This window comes from Heterodontus francisci, chromosome 41 (genome assembly GCF_036365525.1).
Source record: "Heterodontus francisci isolate sHetFra1 chromosome 41, sHetFra1.hap1, whole genome shotgun sequence".
NCBI classification, from domain to species: Eukaryota; Metazoa; Chordata; class Chondrichthyes; order Heterodontiformes; family Heterodontidae; genus Heterodontus; species Heterodontus francisci.
This window is the reverse complement of record NC_090411.1, coordinates 26,670,139-26,695,285: the sequence shown is the minus strand read 5'-3', so window position 1 is coordinate 26,695,285 and position 25,147 is coordinate 26,670,139. Positions and strand designations below refer to the sequence as shown.

The following is a 25,147-nucleotide window of genomic DNA, read 5'->3' as shown; positions in this document are numbered from 1 at the left end:
AAAATTTCACCTTCCCCCAGTTGGAGGGGAACCCAGTTGAAGATTCAGTCTATTCACAATTGTTACTTGCTGGTTGGCTCAGCTAGTTAACAGCAAATAAATGGACTTCAAATGACTGAGCTACAAGTTGCCAAATCTTAAAAGTAGTGTCAGTGGTCTGCATGATAGTATATAACTTCATACAGACAAAAATCAATTGAAGATAGTTTTATTTCAAGTAATGTGGAACAATTCAATTCTTTTGATACAGCTTTTTACACAGAAAGCCACATTTTATCTGCATACAATTGGAAATGCACATGACAGACAAAGTAGTCTACATTCAAATAGTTAGGTAATGTGATGCCAAATTAGCTACTCTCCTCCAGAGAGAGCTTGTCAAACAGGTACTCTCCCATCCCATTCTCAGGAGCTCCCAGACGCTTCAGGTTGGTGATGTAGTCCCCAAGTTGCTTGATCACCTTCACCTGCTCATCCAAATAGTGAGTCTCCAGGAAGTCACACAGCTGGAAGGGAAGAAAAATATGTCATTACATATACACAGTTGCACAAGGGGAGAGCCAACTGTGTAACAGCCCTGACCAATTTTATCTGTAGCACCTGTGGAAGAGTCAGTCACTCTAGAATTAGCCTTTATAGCCACTCCAGGCGCTGCTCCACAAACCACTGACCACCTCCAGGCACTTACCCATTGTCTAGAGACAAGGAGGCCAAAGAAGTAGATACACAGTTGCAAGATGCCAAATATGAAGATCAGTTTTTCTGCAGCCAATTCTCACTCCTGCTTTGAGTAGGTAGATTGCTTTCAGGAAGTGATGTGGTATGCTGCATTATGTCAGGTTATGGTCACTCAAACAGCAGCTTTTAAATGAAACTTCAAAGTACTTCATTGGTTGTTATCCAGTTTGAATCTCCAGATGCTGTGAAAGATGCTATACAAAACTGACATTCACAGGACATCCCAAAACACTTCACAGCCAATGAAGTACTTTTGAAGTGTCACTGTTGTAATAAGATGCAGCAGCCAATTTGCACACAGCAAGCTCCCAGAAACCATGGTGTGGGGTGGGTGGGTGGATTAGATACTGGTCAGGACACTGGGATAACTCCTGTTCTTCCAGATTGCCATGTGATTTTTACATCCACTCAGATGGGGCCTTGAACATAGAACAGTACACGCCCTTCAGGCCACGATGTTGTGCCGAACTTTTAACCTATTCCAAGATCAAACTAAATATCCACCCTTCATTCTACTATCATCCATGTACCTATCCAAGAGTCAATTAAAATGTCCCTAATGTATCTGCTTCCACTACCACCGCTGGCAGCGCATTCCACGCACCCACCACTGTGTAAAGAACCTACCACTGACATCTCCCCGAACCCTTCCTCCAATCATCTTAAAATTATGCCCCCTGGCGATAGCCCTTTCCACCCTGGGAAAAAGTCTCTGGCTATTCACTATCTATGCCTCTCATCATCTTGTACCCCTCTATCAAGTCACCTCTCATCCTTCTTCACTCCAATGAGAAAAGGCCTAGCTCCCTCAATCTTTCTTCATAAGACACGCCCTCCAGTCCAGGCAGCATCCTGGTAAATCTCCTCTGTACCCTCTCTAAAGCTTCCACATCCTTCCACTACAACGGGCGGCGCAGTGGTTAGCACCGCAGCCTCACAGCTCCAGGGACCCGGGTTCGATTCTGGGTACTGCCTGTGCGGAGTTTGCAAGTTCTCCCTGTGTCTGCGTGGGTTTCCTCCGGGTGCTCCGGTTTCCTCCCACATGCCAAAGACTTGCAGGTTGATAGGTTAATTGGCCATTAGAAATTGCCCCTAGTATAGGTAGGTGGTAGGGAAATATAGGGACAGGTGGGGATGTGATAGGAATATGGGATTAGTGTAGGATTAGTATAAATGGGTGGTTGATGGTCGGCACAGACTCGGTGGGCCGAAGGGCCTGTTTCAGTGCTGTATCTCTGAACTAAACTAAACTATAATGAGGCGACCAGAACTGAACACAATATTCCAAGTGTGGTTGAACCAGGGCCTTATAGAGTTGCAGCATAACCTCACGGCTCTTAAACTCAATCCCCCTGTTAATGAAAGCCAACACCCCATATGCCTTAACAACCCTATCAACTTGGGTGGCAACTTTGAGCAATCTATGGACATGGACCCCAAGATCCCTCTGTTCCTCCACACTACCAAAAATACCATCTTTAAGCCTGTATTCTGCATTCAAATTAGACCTTCCAAAATGAATCACTTCACACTTTTCCAGGTTGAACTCCATCTGCCACTTCTCAGCCCAGCTCTGCATCCTGTCAATGTCCCGTTGCAACCTACAACAGCCTTCCACACTATCCACAACTCCAGCAATCTTCGTGTCATCGGCAAACTTGCTAACCCAGCCTTCCACTTCCTCATCCAAGTCACTTATAAAAATCACAAAGAGCAGAGGTCCCAGAACAGATCCCTGCGGAACACCACTGGTCATCGAGCTCCATGCTGAATACTTTCCATCTACTACCACCCTCGGTCTTCTATGGGCCAGCCAATTTTGTATCCAGACAGCTAACTTTCCTTGTATCCCATGCCTCCTGACTTTCTGAATGAGCCTACCATGGGGAACCTTATCAAACACCTTGCTAAAATCCATATACACCACATCCACTGCTCTTCCTTCATCAATGTGTTTTGTCACATCTTCAAAAGAAGTCAATAAGGCTGGTGAGGCATGACCTGCCCCTCACAAAGCCATGCTGACTGTCTCTAATCAAACCATGCTTTTCCAAATAATCATAAATCCTGTCTCAGAATCCTCTCCAATAATTTGCCCACTACCAACACAAGACTGACTGGTCTATAATTCCCAGGGTTATCCCTAGTCCCTTTCTTGAAAGAGGGAACAACATTTGCCACCCTCCAATCATCCAGTACTACTCCAGTGGACAGTGAAGACGCAAAGATAATCGCCAAAGGCGCAGCAATCTCTTCCCTCGCTTCCCATAATATCCTTAGGTATATCCCGTCCGGCCCCGGGGATTTATCATATCAATCAAAATTTCCAGCACATCCTCCCTCTTAACCTCAACCAGTTCAAACATATCAGCCTGTTCCACACTGTCCTCACACACGACCAGGTCCCTCTCATTAGTGAATACTGAAGCAAAGTATTCATTTTAGGACCTCCCCTACCTCCTCCGACTCCAGGCACAAGTTCCCTCCACTATCCCTGATCGGCCCTACCCTCACTCTGGCCATCCTCTTGTTCCTCACAAGTGTAGAACATTTCATCTGAACCAATGTATGACAGTCCAGTTTTGAAGTACAACACTTCAGCTTTTTGCCCCCACAACCTCTCGACTCAGGCAGAGTGCTAACAAAGCCACAGCTGAAATCAAGTTCTATAGTTAATCCAGATTTTAACCAACTGCTAAGTAGTATGTAATGTTAACTTTGGATCAATGGCTATCCATGGACAAGAACAAATCTGTTTGGAGTCAAACTGGTCCATTTCTGGTTGATCACTTAAAAAAAAACAAAACAATACACTAGTTTATTAGTGACCAGAATTAGGAAGAAGAGAAGCTTACATGAGGGTCAGTACAGGTGGTGGCAAGTTGGTGTAGATCCAGCAAACTCTGGTTCACATTCTTCTCCAGACTGAGGGCAACTTGCATTGCCTGTAGACCATTGCTCCACTCATCCCTCTCTGGTTTCTGAAATGGGAAAAGACAGTTATACTGTTGGAAGGTTCAGCTATTTCAACTTGTCTATTTATACTCAATTGCACTAAAGGAGAGTTCAGGATCATCAAATTTGATGGGCCTAGATAGATTAGACAGGAAGGACCCATTTCTCCCTGGTGGAGAGGCACAGATTTAAGGTGTTTGGTAGAATAATCAGAAGAGATAAGAGGAAATACCTTTTCACCCAAAGGGTGGTAGGAGTCTGGAATTCCCTGCCCAGATCAGTGGTGGAGGCAGAAACCCGCAACTCTTTTTTAAAAAAAAAAGGTACTTGGACCTGCACCTTAAGTGCTGTAACCTGCAAAGCTACAGACCAGGTTCTGGAAGGAGAGATTAGATTGGGCAGCTAGTTTTTTTTTTCTGCCAGCACAGACATGGTTGTATGGCCTCTTTCTGTGCCATAACTGATGGTTCTACCACTATCACTATTTTGTGGGAGAGCTATAGAACTAACATGTGCAAGGAAGTCAAAACATATTCAGAGCGTATCTCTGCTGTAGCTCAGCCCACACAGCAAGACAGACATTGGTGTGTAGAATTATCCAGGAATGAGATTGGACAGGTGAAGCTAAAGAAAGAAATTCTTTACTCCCTTCAAATTTTGAAAACGATATGTTGATGGAAAAGATTGCACTGACATTAAAGCAGCCATTTCTAACCTTCACATCCTGTAGGAGGATGCGGCCTCCACGCTGATTCTGGAATTTCATCAGCTTCTCCGCATGTTCCTGCTTCTCATGGGAATGATGTTTGAAGAACTGGGAGAAGTTGTTGAGGGCGACATCATCCCGGTCAAAGAAAGACATCTGAAAGAACAATTTAAATTTCATTCACACAATTAGCCTCAGTTTACTCCTCAAAAAGGTTAGAGCCGAATAGTCTTCCTGCCTTCCAATTAAACTGACTGCTCAATAAAGTTACATTAAATTCTCTTAGCCTTCCTTAGGAGTTTTGAATGGTCTGTAATTAAATGCCTTTTGTTCCCAATTGAAGATTAGGCAGGTAGAAGTGGAACAAAACCATCTAACTCCAAATTGATCACCAAACCCAGTAAAAAAAAAAAATTTGAGGAAATTACCAGTTTTCTTAAAATTTCCAGTCTGATGAAGCATTCCTCAGAATCAATATGAATAAGCATTCTACACTAACATGTACACTCAATTCAAGATTAAATGTTGAAACAGTAACAGTAATAAGACAAGTTAGGTTAAAGGGAGAGAGTTCACCTCAACATAATAGATTTTATTGTAAACCCAGAGACAACACTCACCAAAGAAAGATAAAGATAGGAAGCAGTAAGTTCCACATTAATCTGCTTGTTGACAGCAGCTTCACAATCCTGGTGATAGTTTTGACAAATCTGAGAATCCATTTTGAGAATTTAGTTTTTAAATTACACCAACAAAAAACTATCACAAATTTAACATTAACACCAAAGACCTAAAACTACACTATCAAAGGACTTGAATTTATTCTCCAGGACCCCAACACCATTTTATTAAGCAGGAAATGACATCATCAATGATGACCGACCAATCGTTAATCAATTGAACAGCTGCCATGGCCAAGGATTCCAATCAACACAGGGTTGGATTTGGGACCCAGGAGCCAATCAGAATGTTGAAGGCAAGATTCCTTTGATTGACAATTCAACCATGATGTAACAGCTGATTTGATCTTTGACTTCCCTCAAAAGTGCAAATGCTGAAAGGTGCCCCGACATACAAATGGCAATAAAATATACACCAGAACCTCATTTTGTCAGTTATGGGGAGATTTTAAGGCAAGCTTGACACAGATCTGTAAAGTTACATTAGTTTGTTACTCTGAGGGACTCCCTATCCTAACTTTTAAATGGCAGTGCTGGGAGACCATTGGAAAATAGAGACATCATTTGCAGAAAACATTTTTCTATGAGTATTCAGCAACAGAAATAATGTGCTTGTGGGTCAACCAATGTAGGTATCTGATGACAGGTTGACATCTGATGACGTTGTGACCCATTCAGAACCTCCTGCAATCACCTTGAGGATTCCCTGGGTTGCAGGGAGGCCAGTTTGAAAAGCAATGCCCTAAAGTGCTGAGTACCTCAGCTACATGGTAGGCCTCAGGCCCCCTTGTCTAATTTCCCCAGGAATCAGTTGCTGGATGCATATCACGTACCTGCCATTGTATTATCCCTATATTCAGTCTTTAATTGTATCAACAATCATCTACTGTCAAAAATGTTTCCAATGAGTTAGTTTCTGATACTGTTTTCATAGAATTATATCCAATGTACAACACAAAAACTGGCCACTCGGCCCAACTGGTCCATGCTGGCAATTATGCTCCACATGAGCCTCCTCCTACTCGACATAAAACAAACTAAAACAGCCTTCAACAGTGGATTGGTGGTCTGTATGGTCCTGGAGAATTGAAGATAACCAGTCAGTTAAAAGGCATGATCAAAGGCAGATTGGTGGAAGCAAGTTACTTTTGTTCAATAGTTGTTTCAAATACCGGGTTGCAGTTTAGGATATTATACTGTTCAATATTACACTAAGAACATCTTCCTTTGTCTTGTAGTTTAGTGACGGCATAACCTAATTTAAAATAAATCGATTAACTTGAGAGACAAAACAACACGTCAAGTAACTTAAAGGTCCATTTCCACCGGGGCTGCCGTGTGCACTATCTACAGGATACACTGCAGCAACTCCCCAAGGCTACTCCGACAGCCCCTCCCGAGCATGTGACCTCCACCAGCCCGAAGGACAAAGGAAGCAGGTGTATGGGAACGCCACCACCTCCAAGTTCCCCTCTGAGTCACGCACCATTCCGACTTGGACATATATCACCGTTCCCTCATCGCCACTGGATCAAAATCATGGAACTCCCTTCCGAACAACACGATGGGAGAATCTTCAGCACGTGGACTACAGCGGTTCAAGAACAAGTCCCACCAGCAGCTTCTCAAGGACAATTAATAAATGCTGGCCTTGCCAGTGAGTCTCACATCTCAAGAATAAATTAAACAAAGTGTTTACCCAATTATATTGCACTGTTAATTCCAGGCCACCATTTTTCTGTGTGTTTACGGTCGGTGGCATTGAACGCAAACTGTAACCAAATGTAGTTCAGGTCGGCGTCAATTCAAAGAAGAGTTTTTTGAGCTCAGTTCCTAGAATTTGTTGCTGTGAAATCTTGGGCTGGAGTTTCAAATCGGGGTCGGGAGCCCGAAGCCGGATAATTACCGGGTTCTGACCCCGCAGTCGGCAGTCATGATGGGGCCTACCACTACCTTACAGAAGAGAGCAGGCAGCTCGTCCGACAGGAGATTGGTTAGCAAAATTAAAGTACATGGGATAGGAGGTAATACACTGGCATGGATTAAGGATTGGTTAACTGGCAGAAAACAGAGTGTTGGAATAAACGGGTCATTCTTGCATTGACAGGCTGTGACCGCAAGGATCAGTACTTGGCCCCAGCTGTTCACAATATGTATCAATGTTTGGATGTGGGGACCAAATGTAGTATTTCAAAGTTCGCAGATGACCAGGCCCGTTAACAAGCTCCTCAAGGAGATTAATGGGCTGCTAATTGCAGGCGAGCAGGCTTCCCATTGCCCACCTCCCACCCTCCTGCGTTCCGGAGGTCGGAGTTTTCAAATTACGCCCACACTCCTTCCCCACCCAACCGCCAATTGAAAATCCCGGCCCTTGTGTCTTACAGACAGACGACTGTCACAGAACTCGAAAGGAAGAAGTCTGAAAGTCCCAAAGCACGTTGCAGCTAATGAAGTACTTTTGAATGTAGTCACTGTTATAATGTAGGAAATTCGGCAGCCAACTTGCGCACAGCAAGCTCCCACAAACAGCAATGTGATAATGATATCCAGATAGTCTGTTTTAGTGATGTAAGCTGAAGGAAAATTTCCTCCTCTACTTTGAATAGAGAATGAGATCTAATGCCTGAGAGAGGATCAACACTGCCACGCCTGTGTGCACACACGTGTATGAGTGTGCACGTGTTAGTGTGTGTACTTGTGAACACATGTCTACGTGTGAGTGGACGTCAGCTGAGGCCAGAATCAGTCTTCACTGTGCTCGCGTCCACCTTTAAGGCTGGAATTTCTCTGCGGGCTTCTGAACCTGCACTGTGTGGGGAACAGTCACTCACTGTGATTTTCCCTGGGAAGGCCAATTAATAGCCAGAGGATGGACTCATCGTTCAATTAAGGACAGCAGGCGGGTTGTTGAAGCTGGAGGGCCAATCAGAGGCCTTCCTGCTTGAAAGCAGCAGCAGGATGCAGAATCGTAGAATTGTTATAGCACCGAAGGAGGCCATTCGGCCCATCGTGTCTGCACCGGCTCTGCGAATCAACATTTCACCTAATGCCATTCCCCCGCCTTCTCCCTGTAACCCTGCACATTCTTCCTTTTCATATAACAGTCTAATTCCCCTTTGCAAGCCTCAATTGAACCTGCCTCCACCGCACTCTCAGGCAGTGCTTTCCAAACCTTAACACCACGCTGTGTGAAAAAGTTTTCCTCATGTCACTTTTGTTTCTTTTACCAATTACTTGAAATCTGTGCCCTCTCGTTCTTGATACTTTCACACGTGGGAACAGTTTCTTCCTATCTACTCCGTCCAGATCCCTCAAGATTTTGATTCAATGGAAGGTAAGTGAGGGAGAGGATGATTCTAAATGGAGGTGACGAACACTTGATCAAACAGCTAGATTTTAAGGAGCGTCTTAAAGGAATAGAGAGAGAGAGTTAGACAGATAGGGAGGTTTAGGGAGAGAATTCCAGAACTTAGGTTCTTGGCGGCTGAAGGCACGGCCACCAATGGTGGAGTGATTAAAATTGTGGATGCACAAGAGGCCAGAATTAGAGGAGTGCAGATATCTCGGAGGGCTGTGGGGCTGGAGGAGTTTGCAGAGATAGGGAGGGATGAGGCCATGAAGGATTTGAAAAGAAGGATGAGAATTTTGAAATCAAGGCATTGCTTAACCAGGTGCCCATGTGAGTCAACGATGACAGGCATGATGATTTAATGGGACTTGGTGTGATTGAGGACAAGGGCACTGGAGTTCTGGATGACCTCAAGTTTATGGAGGATAGAATGTAGGCGACCAGCCAGGAGGAGTAGATTCTCTGGAGGAAGTAGTAATCTCTGGAGTACTCCCGGTACTACGGATCAGTGAGTATAGAAATAGAGGATAGAGCAAATGAAAGTGTGGCTGGATATATGGTGCAGAAGGGAAGGCTTTAGATTCCTGGGACAAGTTCTGGAAAAGATGGGACCTGTACAGGCTGGAAGGTTTGCACCTGAACAGAGCTGGGACAGGTTTCCTTGTGGAGCGATTTGCTAGTGCTATTGGGGAGTGTTTAAACTAACTTGGCAGGGGTGTGGGAATCAGGAGCTAATAGAAGAGGGGAACACCAAGGTGCACAGAGAATTGAGAGAGACACATTGCACTAGGCTAGGAAATAGAGAGTTATTGGGTAGGGTCAGAGTAAGAGGGAAAGCAAAAAGGTCTAAATTAGGGTTACTGTGCATGTATGTGAATGCGCAGAGTGTGGCAAATAAGGTTGGTGAGCTGCAGGCCAGATCGCCACATGGAAGTGTGGTGTTGTGGCGATACCGGTGACCTGGCCAGAAGTAGGGATGGACTGGGTACTAAATATTCCTAGATATAAGGTGTTCAGGAAAGGAAGGAAAGTGGGCAGAGGAGCAGTTTTGATGAAAGAGAACATTGCAGTACTGGAGCGAGAGGATGTCCCAGAGTAAAGGCCAGCTCGGGTGTAAAATTAAAACCCGACCCAGGCCCGACCCGACCACAGCCAAACTGAACCTGACGGGAGCCCAAGTCCTTTAATTTTTGTTCATGCCGGACCCGACCCGACCCGACCCGACTATCGCAATGAATTTAATAATATCAAACATGTTATTGTTATTTAATAATATCCAGCACATTAGCCTGGGCCTCTGGGCTACCAGTCCAGTGACGTATACAGAAAAAAGTCGTGTCCAAACTTGGAATAAAAAGAAAACAAATATGCTCGACCCCACCCGAGCCTGAATGCTGGACACAGAATATAGACGCGACCTGAGCCCAACACATGTAGTTGGGTGTTGTCGCGGTCGGGTCGGGTAGCCAGGCTTTATCCCAGAAGGGTCAAGGACAGAATCTATTTGGCTGGAGCTGAGGAACAAAAAAGTTGCAACTGCATTGCTTGGTGTAGTTTATGGACCCACAACCAGGGGAAAAGATGTCGAGGAACAAATTTGGAAGGCAATTACAGAGAAGTTCAAGAATTATAGAGTGGTTACAATGGGGAACTTTAATTATCTGAATATAAACTAGCAGTTATGTAAAGGATAATGAAGGACAAGAGTTCCTTGAGTGTGTTCAGGAGAATTTTCTACAGCAGTATTGTTTCCAGTCTAATGAGAAAGCAGGCACTGCTAGCCCTGGTTCTTGGAAATGAGGTGGGCCAAGTGGATCAAGTATCAGGCGGGGAACATTTAGGGGACAGTGATAATTGTATCATAAGGTTTAGGTTAGCTATGGAAAAGGACAAAGAACAGTGCAAAGTAAGAATAATGGATTGGAAGAACGTACTCTTCACTGAGGGTAAGAATGGATCTGACCCAGATAAATTGGAATCAAATGTTGGCAGGCAAAATGGTAACTGAACAATGGGCTGCCTTTAAAAAAGAGATAGTTTGGGCACAGTCAATGTATATTCCCAAGAAGGGGAAAGGTGGGGCAAACAAATTCTGAGCTCCCTGGATGATGAAAGAGATAGAGATGAAGATGAAGAAGAAAAAGTGTGTTTATGACAGATGTCAGGTGGATGACACAACTGAGAACCAGGTGGAATATAAAGGTTCAGAGGGGAAGTGAAAAAGCAAATAAGAGAAGCAAAGAGAGAGTATGAAAAGAGACTGGCAGCTAATATGAAAGGGAATACAAAAGTTTTCTATGAGAATATTAATAGTAGAAGGGTGGTGAAAGGAGGAGTGGGCCAATTAGGGACCAAGAAATGGAGGCAGGGGGCATGGCTGAGGTTTTTTTTAGATTCATTCCATCATTTATTTTCTATCCCTAATTGCCCTTGAACTGAGTGGCCATTTCAGAGGGCATTTTAAGAGTCAACCACATTGCTGTGTATCTGGAGTCATGTGTAGACCAGACCAGGTAAGGACGGCAGATTTTCTTTCCTAAAGAACATTTGTGAACCAGATGGTTTTTTTTACAACAATTGACAATGGCTTCCTGGTCACACTAGACTAGCCTTCAATTCCAGATTTATTAATTGAATTCAAATTTCACCTTCTGCCGTGGTGGGATTTGAACCCATGTCCCCAGAGCATTAGCCTGCACCTCTGGGCTACCAGTCCAGTGGCATTACCACTGGCCTCACCCTTTGCATCTGTCTTTATTAAGGTAAAAGATGCTGGGCAGGTCATGATGAAAGAGGAAGTAATTCAGACACTTGAATGGTTTAATATTGATAAGGAGGAGGTATTGGATAGGCTAGCTGTACTGAGAATTGATAAGGCCGTAGGACCAGAAGAGATACATCCAAGGATACCGAAGGAAGTGAGAGTAGAAATTGCAGAGGTACTGGCCATAATTTTCCAGTCTTTGTTTGATTCAGGGGTGATGCCAGGGACAGGAGAATTGCAAATCTTATCCTTGTTCAAAATAGGGTGTAACGATAAGCCCAGCAACAATATGCCAGTCACTTTAACCTCAGTGGTCGGGAAGCTTGGAGGGGAACTTGCAGGTGGTGGTGTTCCCATGCATCTACTGTCCTTGTCCTTCTAGGTGGTAGATGTCGTGGGTTTGGAAGGTGCTGTCTAAGGAGCCTTGGTGTGTCGATGGTACATGCTGCTGTCAGTGTGCGATGGTGGTGGAGGGAATGAATGTTTGTGAATGGGGTGCCAATCAAGAAGGCTGCTTTTTCCCTGAATAGTGTTGAGCTTTTTGAGTGTTGTTGGAGCTGAACCCATCCAAGCAAGTGGAAAGTATTCCATCACACTCCTGACTTGTGCCTTGTAGATGATGGACAGGCTTTGGGGAGTCAGGACGTGAGTTACTCGCCGGAGGATTCCTAGCTTCTGACCTGCTCTAGCAAATCAGGGTCAATGGGAACCAGGGGGAAAACCTCTGTTGGTTGGACTCATACCTAGTGCAAAAAAAAAAGATGGTTGTGGTTGTTGGAGGTCAATCATCTTAGTTCCAGGACAACACTGCAGAAGTTCTTCAGGGTAGTGTTCTAGGCCCAACCATCTTCAGCTGCTTCATCAATGACCTTCCTACAATCATAAGGTCAGAAGTGGGGATGTTCGCTGATGATTGAACCTTGTACCATCTTCTTAAATCAGTCTGTCTATCATTAACAATGAATTAGGATTATAGTTATCAGTACAGACCACATATAGCCTGTCTTGCTGTGTTCCCAATATAGCAGAGACCTTGGAAAGGTTTTCTCAAACCTCACAGGTGTTCTGGTACACATTCATTGATTTTTAACTATGCCCTTAAAGGGAACTTCAGTATGTCTTGAAAACTGACCATTTATTCAATCATTAATTCTAACAGTCATCATTAGTTACATCTAAATTCTACCTAATTAAGCCTATGATACCTACACTTCATCACACAGAAGTGTGTAATCACTGGCTGGAGGCAGGGAACCAGATAAAAATCTAAACAATGTTGGTGGGGTGAGAAACCTAGAAAATTGCTCTAAGCCTTTCATGAAATGAAACTAGCTCAAGATCATATTGACTATTGATATTACAGGAGATACCTCTTTACGAGATCATGCACACAGTTGAGAAATGGGGAAAGCCAAAGAGTTGCAGGATATTGACCATCCAAGCTAGAAAGTCAAGCCAGTATATGGAGGGGACAATTCAGTTCAATATTTGAATCGTTTACTTCAAGGAACATTAGACTGGCTACTTCTAAATTCACAAACTGCTCTAATTGGAGCAATGGGATTTCTCATTCATGTAAAAGGATGTAGGCATTACAAGCAAGGCCAGCATTTATTGCCCAGCTCGAGTTGCCCACAAGAGGGTGGCAGTGGTGAGCTGCCTCAAAGCTGCTGTCTAGTGAAGTTACTCAGCACTGTCAGGTAGGAAACAATGTTCCCTCCAAGCAATGCAGCAACCAGGAATGTACTAGAGACAAAGGCCACACGCAAGCAGCATACCATTCAGATACTCATCCATCTTAAAATGGACAGTACACTGCCACAAGCCTATGCACAAACACAAGTTAGAGGATATTGGTAGAGAGTTCCAAAACTTTGGCCAATAATGGAGGAATGGCATTATGTCCAATTTAGGATGCTTTGTGACATGGAGCTGAATTTGTCCAGACCAGCCAGTTCACATTTGTTTGCAAGGCATAATTTACCTTTAGAAATTAAGGATTTGTAAGTTGAGGAACACCTCCTTCAACTTCCTAGCCATCTGAAGGAAGAAACAGATTAAATCTGTGGATGAACATAGCATCCAAAGATGAAATGGGAACAGATGGTCTTAATCCTTTCCTTTCTCCAAAGGCTATTGCAATGCAAGGATGTCTTTTACAGTAAAAAGTACAACCTGATGAGACATTGGAGTCTGAGGCTAGTTAGGAGAAAAACATATGCTTTAGTTACATTTGTAGCTTCAAGGCCAGGAAAAGCATTTTTCTCCCCACTTCTCTGCAGCCACACCCCAAACAGGACTAGTACTTCAATCCATGACCATTTAAGCTCAGGAGTCACTAGAGGTACACAGTTGAAGTCATTGGCAAGAAGCTCAGGAACACAGTCACCTTCCACCACCCAACCAAACTTTGAAAGAGAAAGCCAGTGCAAGATTCATAGTCTAACCACTATTTTAACTAGCTAAGTCAACCAGCAAATCAAGTAATTTGATGTCAGACTACTGTGAATGACAAGTTGCCGTATTAAAGTAAGTATCAGTTGTCTGCAGTGTACAAAATTCTCAATAGGCAGTATCAATTGAAGACAGTTTTATTTCAACTAATGTGGTACATCAATTCCAATTCAGCTTTCTCCTGGGTGGCTGAGTGTGGAGAAATTGTGTAGAGTTGAAATGCATGTCACATATAGGCAAAGTAGTCTACATTCAAAATGGTCACATTAGCTACTCTCCTTGAGAGAGAGCTTGTCAAACAGGTACTCTCCCATCCCATTCTCAGGAGCTCCCAGACGCTTCAGGTTGGTGATGTAGTCCCCAAGTTGCTTGATCACCTTCACCTGCTCATCCAAATAGTGAGTCTCCAGGAAGTCACACAGCTGGAAGGGAAGAAAAAATATGTCATTACATATACACAGTTGCAAGATGCCAAATATGAAGATCAGTTTTTCAGCAGCCAATTCTCACTCCTGCTTTCAGTAGGGAGATTGCTTTCAGGTAGTGATGTGGTATGCTGCATTATGTCAGGTTATGGTCACTCAAACACAGCATCTTTTAAATGAAACTTCAATATATTCATTGGTTGTTATGCAGTTTGGAATGTCCAGAGGCTGTGAAAGATGCTATACAAATCTGACAGGACATCCCAAAACACTAATGACACTTCAAAAGTACTTTGGCTGTGATGTAGAAAATGCAGCAATTTGTACACAGCAAGCTCCCACAAACTATAGTTGATGGAGGGATTAGATATTGGCCAGGACACTGGGACAACAGCAGTCTTCTGGATTTCAATGTGATCTTTTACATCCTCTCATTGAGATGGGGCCTTTTTGAACATTTCATCTTAACCAGTCTATGACTGGTCTGGTTTTTAATGTAGCACTTCAGCTTTTTGCCCCACAACCTCTCAACTCAGGCAGCATGCTAACAAAGCCACAGTTTAAATCAAGTTCTATTTTTAAAAGAGATTTTCACCAACTGCTAAGCAGTATGTAATGTTATCTTTGGATCAATGGCTATTTGGTCTATCCATGGACAAAAGTAAATCTGTTTGGAGTTTAATTGGTCCATTTTTGGTTGATCACTTCAAAGTGAATGAAACAATACACAAGTCTATTAGTGACCAGAATTAGGAAGAAGAGAAGCTTACATGAGGGTCAGTACAGGTGGTGGCGAGTTGGTGTAGATCCAGCAAACTCTGGTTCACATTCTTTTCCAGACTGAGGGCAACCTGCATTGCCAGTAGACCATTGCTCCACTCATCCCTCTCTGGTTTCTGAAATGGGAAAAGACAGTTATACTGTTTGAAGGTTCAGCTATTTCAACATGTTGATTTTGGCTCAATCCCACTGAAATTAAGAGTTCAGGATCCAATTATAAGGGGCCTGGATATTAGACAGGAAGGACCTGTTTCTCCCCATTGGAGAGAGTTACCAGGGGGCACAGGTTTAAAGGTGATTGGTAGAAGGATTTGAGGTGACATAGGGATTAACCTTTACACCCAGATGGTGGTAGGAGTCTGGCATTCACTGCCCCAGATCAGTGGTGGAGGCAGAAACCCTCAATTCATTTAAAAAGCTACCTGGACCTGCACCTGAAGTGCTGTAACCTAGGAGAGATTAGATTGGGCAGCTAACTTAGAGAGGGCTGTGGAACTATTGTGAGCAAGGGAGTCAAAACATGAATTCACAGTGCATCACTGCTATAGCTCAGCCCACAAAACAGATATTGGTGTGTAGAATTACCCAGGAATGAGATTAGACAGGTGAAGCTAAGGAACTCTACATGGAAAGAAACTTGATGCAGCTTGCAGATACATTAAAGCAGCCATTTCAAACCTTCACATCCTGTAGGAGGATGCGGCCTCCACGCTGATTCTGGAATTTCATCAGCTTCTCCGCATGTTCCTGCTTCTCATGGGAATGATGTTTGAAGAACTGGGAGAAGTTGTCCAGGGCGACATCATCCCGGTCAAAGAAAGACATCTGAAAGAACAATTCAAATTTCATTCACACAATTGGCCTCCATTTATTCCTCAAAAAGGTTAGAACCAAATAGTCTTCCTGTTTTCAATTAAACCGACTGCTCAATAATGTAGTCACATTAAATTCTCTTGCTCTTCCTTAGAAGTTCTGAATGGTCTGTAATTAAATGCCTTCTGTTCCCAATTGTGAAGATTAGGCAGGTAGAAGTGGAACAAAACCATCTAACTCCAAATTGATCACCAAACTCACTAGAAAACCTGAAGGAATTAGTAGTTTTCCTGATAGGAATGTTCCATCAGACTGGAAACGTTGAGTATTAATGAAATTTAAGCATTGTGCATTGTAATGTGTACTTTAAATTCAAGATTAAAGAGTTGAAATAGTAGCCAGAATACAATTAACACTAAAGAAAATGGACAACTTTATAGACACAATGAAAGTCCCTTCAAATGTAATATTCACAGGCCTTCCAAAATCATTGTAAACCTGCCATTGTACAACAATTAGGATTGTTCACAACTCAAGGAAATGGAACCAAATTCTTCAATGTTAACTGCATCAAAGTACAGTCAAAGTTCAAACAAGACATTGGCACACTGTTGCTGGACTAGAGAACCTACACTCAAATCCCAGGCAGTCTTAAGAAAATTCAGAAATACCAAGAAAAGCAACAGAGAAAGTGTCAAATTGTTCATTACCCAACTGGCTCACAAATGAAAGTTAGTGTCCTTATTTGATTAGGTCTATGGGTGACTCCAGTCCCACATTAACATAACTAACTTAAACCACCATCTGACATAGCTTAGTAAGCTATGCAGTTGTGGCAACTAGATAAATGGGCAGTAAATACCAACCACATCCTACAAATGAATTGTAAAAGATGAATTTCAATGCATAAGGACACTTTTGCTCTGCATTTATCACTCTTGGAATCAGTTAGCAAATCTATTAACAAACATTTATCACATCACAGTTATAACAAGATTACTACTAAAATTTATTTGAAAGAACATATTTAGTTAAAACATAACTCAGTCAAGTTAGGTTGAAATAGGGGGAAGAATTTAACTCAACATAATAGATTTTATTTCAAACCCAGAGACAACACTCACCAAAGAAAGATAAAAATAGGAAGCAGTAAGTTCCACATTAATCTGCTGGTTGACAGCAGCCTCACAATCCTGGTGATAGTTTTGACAAATCTGAGAATCCATTTTGTGAATGTAGCTTTCAATTTACACCAACAAAAAAAAACTATCACAAATTTCCAAATAATACCAACTACCTAAAACTACACTGTCAAAGGACTTGAATTTATACTCCAGGACCCCAACACCATTTTATTAACCAGGAAATGACATCATCAATGATGATCAACCACTCGTTAATCAATTGAACAACTGCCATGTCCAAGGATTCCAATCAACACAGGGTTGTATTTGGGACCCAGGAGCCAATCAGAATGTTAAAGGCAAGGCTTCTTTGATTGACAATTCAACCATGATGTAACAGCTTATTTGATCTTTGACCTCCCTGAAAAGTGCAAACTTTGAAAAGGGCCTCCAGTTAAAAATGGCAATAAAACATACGCCAGAACCTCATTTTGGCAGTTGTGGGGAGGTACTAAAACAAGCTTGACGCAGGTCTGAAAAGTTACATTAGTTTGTTACTCTGAGGGACTCCTTATCCTAACTTTTAAATGGCAGTGCTGTAAAGAAGCCATAAGGAAATAGTGACAACAATATGATAGAATCTTACATGAAGTTTGAAAGAGATACAGTTTATTCTGAAACTAGGGTCTTAAATCTGAACAAAGGTAAATATGATGGCATGAGGAGCCAGTTAGTTATGGTGGATTGGGAAAATACATTAAAAGATTTGATGTCAGACAGGCCATGGCTAGTATTTAAAGAAGTATTACATGGTTTACAACAGGGTCATCCAACCTTTTTGGGCTGAGGGCCGCATTACGATTTGTTTGGGCCATAGGGGGTGCCAGTGAGCAAGTTTCGAAAGATAAATGCATTTAAAATGTATCTTATTAATAAAAACAACAACAAATGTGCATTTTTGTGAAGAAGCTTGAAATGAGAAGGCTAATTTATTGACTTGTTTATCTCCTTGTAACCCTGCACATTCTTCCTTTTCATATAACAGTCTAATTCCCCTTTGAAAGCCTCAATTGAACCTGCCTCCACCACACTCTCAGGCAGTGCTTTCCAAACCTTAACCTAACGCTGCGTGGAAAAGTTTTCCTCATGTAACTTTTGTTTCTTTTACCAATTACTTGAAATCTGTGGCCTCTCGTTCTTGATCCTTTTACAAGTGGCAACAGTTTCTTCCTATCTAGGATGGGACCTGTACAGGCTGGAAGGTTTGCACCTGAACAGAGCTGGGACAGGTTTCCTTGTGGAGCGATTTGCTAGTGCTCTTGGGGGGGTGTTTAAACTAACTTGGCAGGGGTGTGGGAATCAGGAGCTAATAGAAGAGGGGAACACCAAGGTGCACAGAGAATTGAGAGAGACACATTGCACTAGGCTAGGAAATAGAGAGTTATTGGGTAGGGTCAGAGTAAGAGGGAAAGCAAAAAGGGCTAAATTAGGGTTACTGTGCATGTATGTGAATGCGCAGAGTGTGGCAAATAAGGTTGGTGAGCTGCAGGCCAGATCGCCACATGGAAGTGTGGTGTTGTGGCGATAACGGGGACCTGGCCAGAAGTAGGGATGGACTGGGTACTAAATATTCCTAGATATAAGGTGTTCAGGAAAGGAAGGAAAGTGGGCAGGTGAGCAGATTTGATGAAAGAGAACATTGCAGTACTGGAGCGAGAGGATGTCCCAGAGTAAAGGCCAGCTCGGGTGTAAAATTAAAACAGTGATAATTGTATCATAAGGTTTAGGTAAGCTATGGAAAAGGACAAAGAACAGTGCAAAGTAAGAATAATGGATTGGAAGAACGTACTCTTCAATGAGGGTAAGAATGGATCTGACCCAGATAAATTGGAATCAAATGTTGGCAGGCAAAATGGTAACTGAACAATGGGCTGCCTTTAAAAAAGAGATAGTTTGGGCACAGTCAATGTATATTCCCAAGAAGGGGTAACGTGGGGTAAACAAATTCTGAGCTCCCTGGATGATGAAAGAGATAGAGATTAAGATGAAGAAGAAACAGTGTGTTTATGACAGATGTCAGGTGGATGACACAACTAAGAACCAGGTGGAATATAAAGGTTCAGAGGGGAAGTGAAAAAGCAAATAAGAGAAGCAAAGAGAGAGTATAAAAAGAGACTGGCAGCTAATATAAAAGGGAATACAAACGTCTTCTATGAGAATATTAATAGTAGAAGGGTGGTGAAAGGAGGAGTGGGCCAATTAGGGACCAAGAAATGGAGGCAGGGGGCATGGCTGAGGTTTTTTTTATTCGTTCCATCATTTATTTCCCATCCCTAATTGCCCTTGAACTGAGTGGCCATTTCAGAGGGCATTTTAAGAGTCAACCACATTGCTGTGGGTCTGGAGTCACGTGTAGGCCAGACCAAGTAAGGCCGGCAGATTTCCTTCCCTAAAGAACATTTGTGAACCAGATGGTTTTTTTTTACAACAATCGACAATGGGGTCCTGCTCACACTAGACTAGCCTTCAATTCCAGATTTATTAATTGAATTCAAATTTCACCATCTGCCGTGGTGGGATTTGAACCCATGTCCCCAGAGCATTAGCCTGGGCCTCTCGGCTACCAGTCCAGTGACATTATCACTATGTCATTGCTTCCCCCTTTGCATCTGTCTTTACTAAGGAAGAAGATGCTGGGCACTTGAATGGTTTAATATTGATAAGGAGGAGGTATTTGATAGGCTAGCTCTACTTAAAGTTGATAAAGCACCAGGACCGGATGAGATGCATCCAAGGATACTGAAGGAAGTGAGAGTAGAAATTGCAGAGGTACTGGCCATAATTTTCCAGTCTTTGTTTGATTCAGGGGTGGTACCAGGGACAGGACAATTGCAAATCTTATCCTTGTTCAAAAAAGGGTGTAAAGATAAGCCCAGCAACTACACGCCGGCCATGTTAACCTTGGTGGTAGGGAAGCTTCTAGAAACAATAATTCGGGATAAAATTGTCACTTGGGCAAATTCGGGTAAATTATGGAAAGCCAGCACGGATTTGTGAAGGGCAAATTATGTTTAACAACTTGCTGGAGTTTTTTGATGAGGTTACAGAGAAGGTAATAAAGGGGACAATAGCAACACGGATACAAAAACGGCTGATTGACAGGAAACAGAGAGTGGTGGTTAATGGCTGTTTTCCAGACTTTTTGGTTTATTCATTCATGGGATGTGGGCATCGTAGGCTAGGCCAGCATTTATTGCCCATCCATAATTGCCCTTGAGAAGGTGGTGGTGAGCTGCCTTCTTGAACTGCTGCAGTCCATGTGAGGTAGGTACACCCACAGTGCTGTTAGGTAGGGAGTTCCAAGATTTTGACCCAGCGACAATGAAGGAAAGGCGATATAGTTCCAAGTCAGGATGGTGTGTGGCTTGAGGGGATCTTGCAGGTGGTGGTGTTCCCATGCATCTGCTGTCCTTGTCCTTCTCGGTGGTAGAGGTCGTGGGTTTGGAAGGTGCTGTCTAAGGAGCCTTGGTGCGTTGATGCAGTGCATCTTGTAGATGGTACATGCTGCTGCCATTGTGCGATGGTGGTGGAGGGAGTGAATGTTTGTGGATGGTTTGCCAATCAAGAAGGCTGCTTTGCCCTGGATGGTGTCGAACTTTTTGAGTGTTGTTGGAGCTACACCCATCGAGGCAAATGGAGAGTATTCCATCACACTCCTGACTTGTGCCTTGTAGATGGCGGACAGACTTGGGGAGTCAGGACTTGAGTTACTCGCCGAAGGAATCCTAGCTTCTGACCTGCTCTTGTAACCACGGTATTTATATGGCGACTCCAGTTCAGTATCAGGTCAATGGTAACCCCTAGGATGTTGATAGTGGGGGATTCAGCGATGGTAATGCCATTGAATGTCAAGTGGAGATGGTTAGATTCTCTCTTGTTGGAGATGGTCAATGCCTGGCACTCGTGTGGCACGAATGTTACTTGCTACTTATCAGCCCAAGCCTGGATGTTGTGCAGGTCTTGCTGCATTTCTACACAGACTGCTTCAGTATCTGAGGAGTCGCGAATGGTGCTGAACATTGTGCAGTCATCAGCGAACCTCCCCATTTCTGAGCTTATGATTGAAGGAAGGTCATTGATGAAGCAGCTGAATATGGTTGAGTCTAGGACACTACCCTGAGGAACTCCTGCAGTGATGTCCTGGAGCTGAGATGATTGACCTCCAAAAACCACAACCATCTTCCTTTGTGCTAGGTATGACTGCAACCAGCAGAGAGTTTTCCCCCGATTCCCAATGACTTCAGTTTTGCTAGGGCTCCTTGATGCCATTCTCGGTCAAATGCTGCCTTGATGTCAAGACATCAAGGAAGATGGTTGTGGTTCTTGGAGGTCAATCATCTCAGTTCCAGGACATCACTGCAGGAGTTCCTCAGGGTAGTGTTCGGAGGCCCAACCATCTTCAGCTGCTTCATCAATGACCTTCCTGCAATCATAAGGTCAGAAGTGGGGATGTTCGCTGATGATTGAACAATGACTTATCAGATACTGAAGCAATTCATGTAGAAATGCAGCAAGACCTCGACAATATCCAGGCTTGGGCTGATAAGTGGCAAGTAACATTCACGCCACACACGTGCAAGGCAACGACCATCTCCAACAAAAAAGAATCTAAACATCTGCCCTTGACATTCAATGGCATTACAACCACTGAATCCCCCACTATCAACACACTGGGTGTTACCATTGACCAGGAACTGAACTGGAGTAGCCATATAAATATTATGGCTACAAGAGCAGGTCAAAGGCTTGGAATCCTGCAGCGAGTAACTCACCTCCTGACTCCCCAAAGCCTGTCCACCATCTACAAGGCACAAGTCAGGAGTGTGATGGAATACTCTCCACTTGCCTGGATGGGTGCAGCTTCAACAACAAAGAAGCTCGACACTATCCAGGACAATGCTGCCTTCTTGATTGGCACCCCATCCACAAACATTTAGTCCCTCTATCACCGACACACATTGGCAGCAGTGTGTACCATCTACAAGATGCACTGCATCAATGCACCAAGGCTCCTTAGACAGCACCTTCCAAACCCACGACCTCTACCACCTAGAAGGACAAGGACAGCAGATGCGAATAGGGATGGGCAATAAATGCTGTCCTAGTCAGTGACTCCCACATCTCATGAATAAAGAAAAAATTTCCGTAGGAAGAACGTGGAGAGACAATATAAAATAAAGGGGGCAATTCTAAAGTAGGAGCAGAGGTACCTGGGTGTATATATGCACAAATCATTGAAGGTGGCAGGACAAGTTGAGAGCGTGATTAATAGAGCAGAAAGCATCATAGGCTTCATTGATAGGGGCATAGAGTACAAAATCAAGGAAGTTATGTTAAGGTTGGATAGAACCCTGGTTCAGCCTCAACTGGAGTATTCTCCTCCTTTTTGGGGAAAGCACATGATATAAATGTTAATTTGTGTTATGGTGAGTCTAGCTCAGAGGTACACATGAAGCACCCAATTGGTCCATCTAACCTATCCCATACATTTGTGCTCTAATGGCTCGTGATGCAGACAGTACAGCCACCTGAAGTGATTTATGACTTTAACCTCTTATAGGGACTAAACCAAATCAGGAGTACATCCCTACGAATCTCCTTTAATTAAGTTCAAACCAGACAAACTCTTGGACACTTATTTAGGTCCAAAGAATTGAACTAGCTTTCCCTCAAAGAATGAAAACAGAGATTACCATCTATTGGATTGCCTATTTTTAATAATTATGGCAGTCATAAATATTCCAGATACTATAAGGGTCTGGAAAACTCTCAATACATTTCTCTTCACTTAATGAGACATAGAGAGGGGGTTCTTGTAGTTGTATACAGAATGCTACAAGACAATTTATTAACTTTTATATCTTTATTAAAGAAATTTACATGCAGTTCACTTTTGAAGTGGATTAAGTATTCTACAATATCAAAGATTACCCAAGATGTAAAATATCTTTTTTCTTAAATAGAATCCAAAAGTTTTACTTGACAACGTTGCAACAAAATATCTTGGAATATCTATCAAAACTCAAATTGTTACCTTAAATTCCCCAAGGAAGCCTCCTGCTTAACAAAACACAACACTCTTGGTTAAGAGCAGAATTCTCTTGTTATGCAGTCAGCCATTCTTAGCATAGGCTGAGAAGCACTGATGAGGAATTTCAATACCTCTGATTCTTTTGATTCAAAACTCACATTTATACTGTTTTTAATCTAGTAACAGATCTTTTGGAATGTAGGTGTTGCCATTCTGCATGTGTTTTTTCCCCACTTTCACTAACCGTATATGGCATCATTAGCTACTTATTACAATCAATTATCTGCTGAGAATTCCCTTCTCATGAAGTTGTGGGCTTTTATCTGGCCAAAAATGTTTGTAGTATTTTATAGTTACACTAAGACTTAACTTTATTAGTGTGTTTTGTACTTTAAAGGTTTGTAATTAAATTTGCACAATAACTTTTTTCCTTTTTGCATTAAATGGTATTTATCCAGCATCTGTTTTTGTAGGCAACATTCCATTTTATGATTGAGCTTCTGTGACAGTTCATTGATGGAATCTTGTACCATCTCAAGTCAGTCTGTCTATATTAGTTAGGATTATAGTTATCAGCAAGACTATGCATAGCCTGTCTCACTCTGTTCCCAATAGAGCAGAGACCTTGGAAAGAAGTTTATATTTTTAAAAAACCAAAGGTGTTCTGGTATATATTTATTGATTTTTAACTTCCCTTAAAGGGAATTTTAGAAAGTCTTGAAAACTGACTATTTATTCAATTATTAATTCTAAAAAAGTCTTAGTTATATCTAAATTCTACCTAATTAAGCCTATAACCTATATTTCATCACACACAACTGTTTAATTGCCTACCAGAGGCAGGAGACTACCAGATAGAAACCTATGCTATGTTAGTAAGCAGGGGGGGGGTGGTTGTCAGAAACCTAGAAAATTCTTTCATGAAATGCAACTAGCTCAAGAGATCATTAACTATTGGTATTCCAGGAAAGATAACTCTGTACAAGATCATGTGCACACAGTTGAGAAATGGGGAAAGCCAAAGAGTTTAAGACATTGACCATTCAAGCTAGAAAGTCAAGCCAGTAATTGATTGGAATTGTCCAATGTTTGAATCTTTTACTTTAAAAAAGTAAAATTAAACTGGCTACTTCTAAATTCACAAATTGTAATTAGAGTAACAATGGGATTTCTCAAAAATTTCTAAGGATGTAGGCATTACAAGCAAGGCCAGCATTTATTGCCCAGCTAGAGTTGCCCACAAGAGGGTGGCAGTGGTGAGCTGCCTCAAACAGCTGCTGTCTCGTGAAGTTACTCAGCACTGTCAGGTAGGAAACAATGTTCCTTCCAAGCAGTGCAGCAACGAGGAATGTACCACACAGGAACAAAGGCCACACGCAAGCAACATACCTTCAAGATAAACATCCATCTTAAAATGGACAGTACACTGCCACAAGCCTATGCACAAACACAAGTTAGAGGATATTGGTAGAGAGTTCCAAAATTTTGGCCATGCAATAATGGAGGAATGGCATTACGTCCAATTCAGGATGGTTTGTGACATGGAGCTGAATTTGGTCAGACCAGCCAGTTCACATTTGTTTGCAAGGCATAATTTGTTAGAAATTAAGCATTTGTAATTTGAGGAACCCCCTCCCCCTCAACTTCCTAGCCATCTGAAGGAAGATTAAATCTGTAGATGAACATAGCATCCAAGGATGAAATGGGAACAGATGGTCTTAATCTTTTCCTTTCTCCAAAAGCTACTGCAGTGCAAGGATGTCTTTTACAGCAAGAGCACAACCTAATGAGACATTGGAGCCTGAGGCTAGTTTGGGGGGGGGGGGGGGGGGGGGGGGGGGGGGGGAAGAAAAAAAAAAATACATATGCTTCAGTTACATTTGTAGCTTCAAGGCCAGGAAAAGCATTTCAATTTGGTGTCAAATAGAAATTCCTGTTCAAGAGTTTTCTCCCCACTTCACTGCAACCCACCCACCCAACACCCAAACAGGACTAGTGCTTCAATCCATGACAATTTAAGCTCAGGAGTCACTAGAGGTACACAGTTGAAGTCATTGGCAAGAAGCTTGGGAAACTTAGTTGCCTTCCACCATCCAACCCAACTTTGGAAGGGAAAGCCATTACAAAATCCATACTCTAACCACTATTGTAACCAGATAAGTCAACCAGCAAGTCAAGTAATTTGATGTCAGACTGTGAGCGACAAGTTACAATATTAAAGTAAGTATCAGTTGTCTGCACAGTACACAAAATTCTCAATAGGCAGGA

The 25,147-nt window shown here is 42.6% G+C and overlaps 2 protein-coding genes across 2 annotated transcripts; both read right to left on the bottom strand.

Moving 5' to 3' along the window:
• Nucleotides 1-282: 282 nt before the first annotated feature.
• On the bottom strand, nt 283-5,162 carry LOC137353642 (ferritin, middle subunit-like). Its single transcript, XM_068019993.1, has 4 exons — nt 5,020-5,162; nt 4,409-4,555; nt 3,594-3,719; nt 283-506 (listed from the first exon to the last, which is right to left on the bottom strand). Exons 1-4 carry the CDS (start codon nt 5,119-5,121, stop codon nt 351-353), a joined length of 531 nt encoding a protein of 176 aa, XP_067876094.1. The 5' UTR covers nt 5,122-5,162; the 3' UTR covers nt 283-350.
• Nucleotides 5,163-13,767: 8,605 nt separating this feature from the next.
• On the bottom strand, nt 13,768-17,068 carry LOC137353641 (ferritin, middle subunit-like). The gene is made up of 4 exons (XM_068019992.1): nt 16,789-17,068; nt 15,530-15,676; nt 14,842-14,967; nt 13,768-14,068 (listed from the first exon to the last, which is right to left on the bottom strand). Exons 1-4 carry the CDS (start codon nt 16,888-16,890, stop codon nt 13,913-13,915), a joined length of 531 nt encoding a protein of 176 aa, XP_067876093.1. The 5' UTR covers nt 16,891-17,068; the 3' UTR covers nt 13,768-13,912.
• Nucleotides 17,069-25,147: the final 8,079 nt, after the last annotated feature.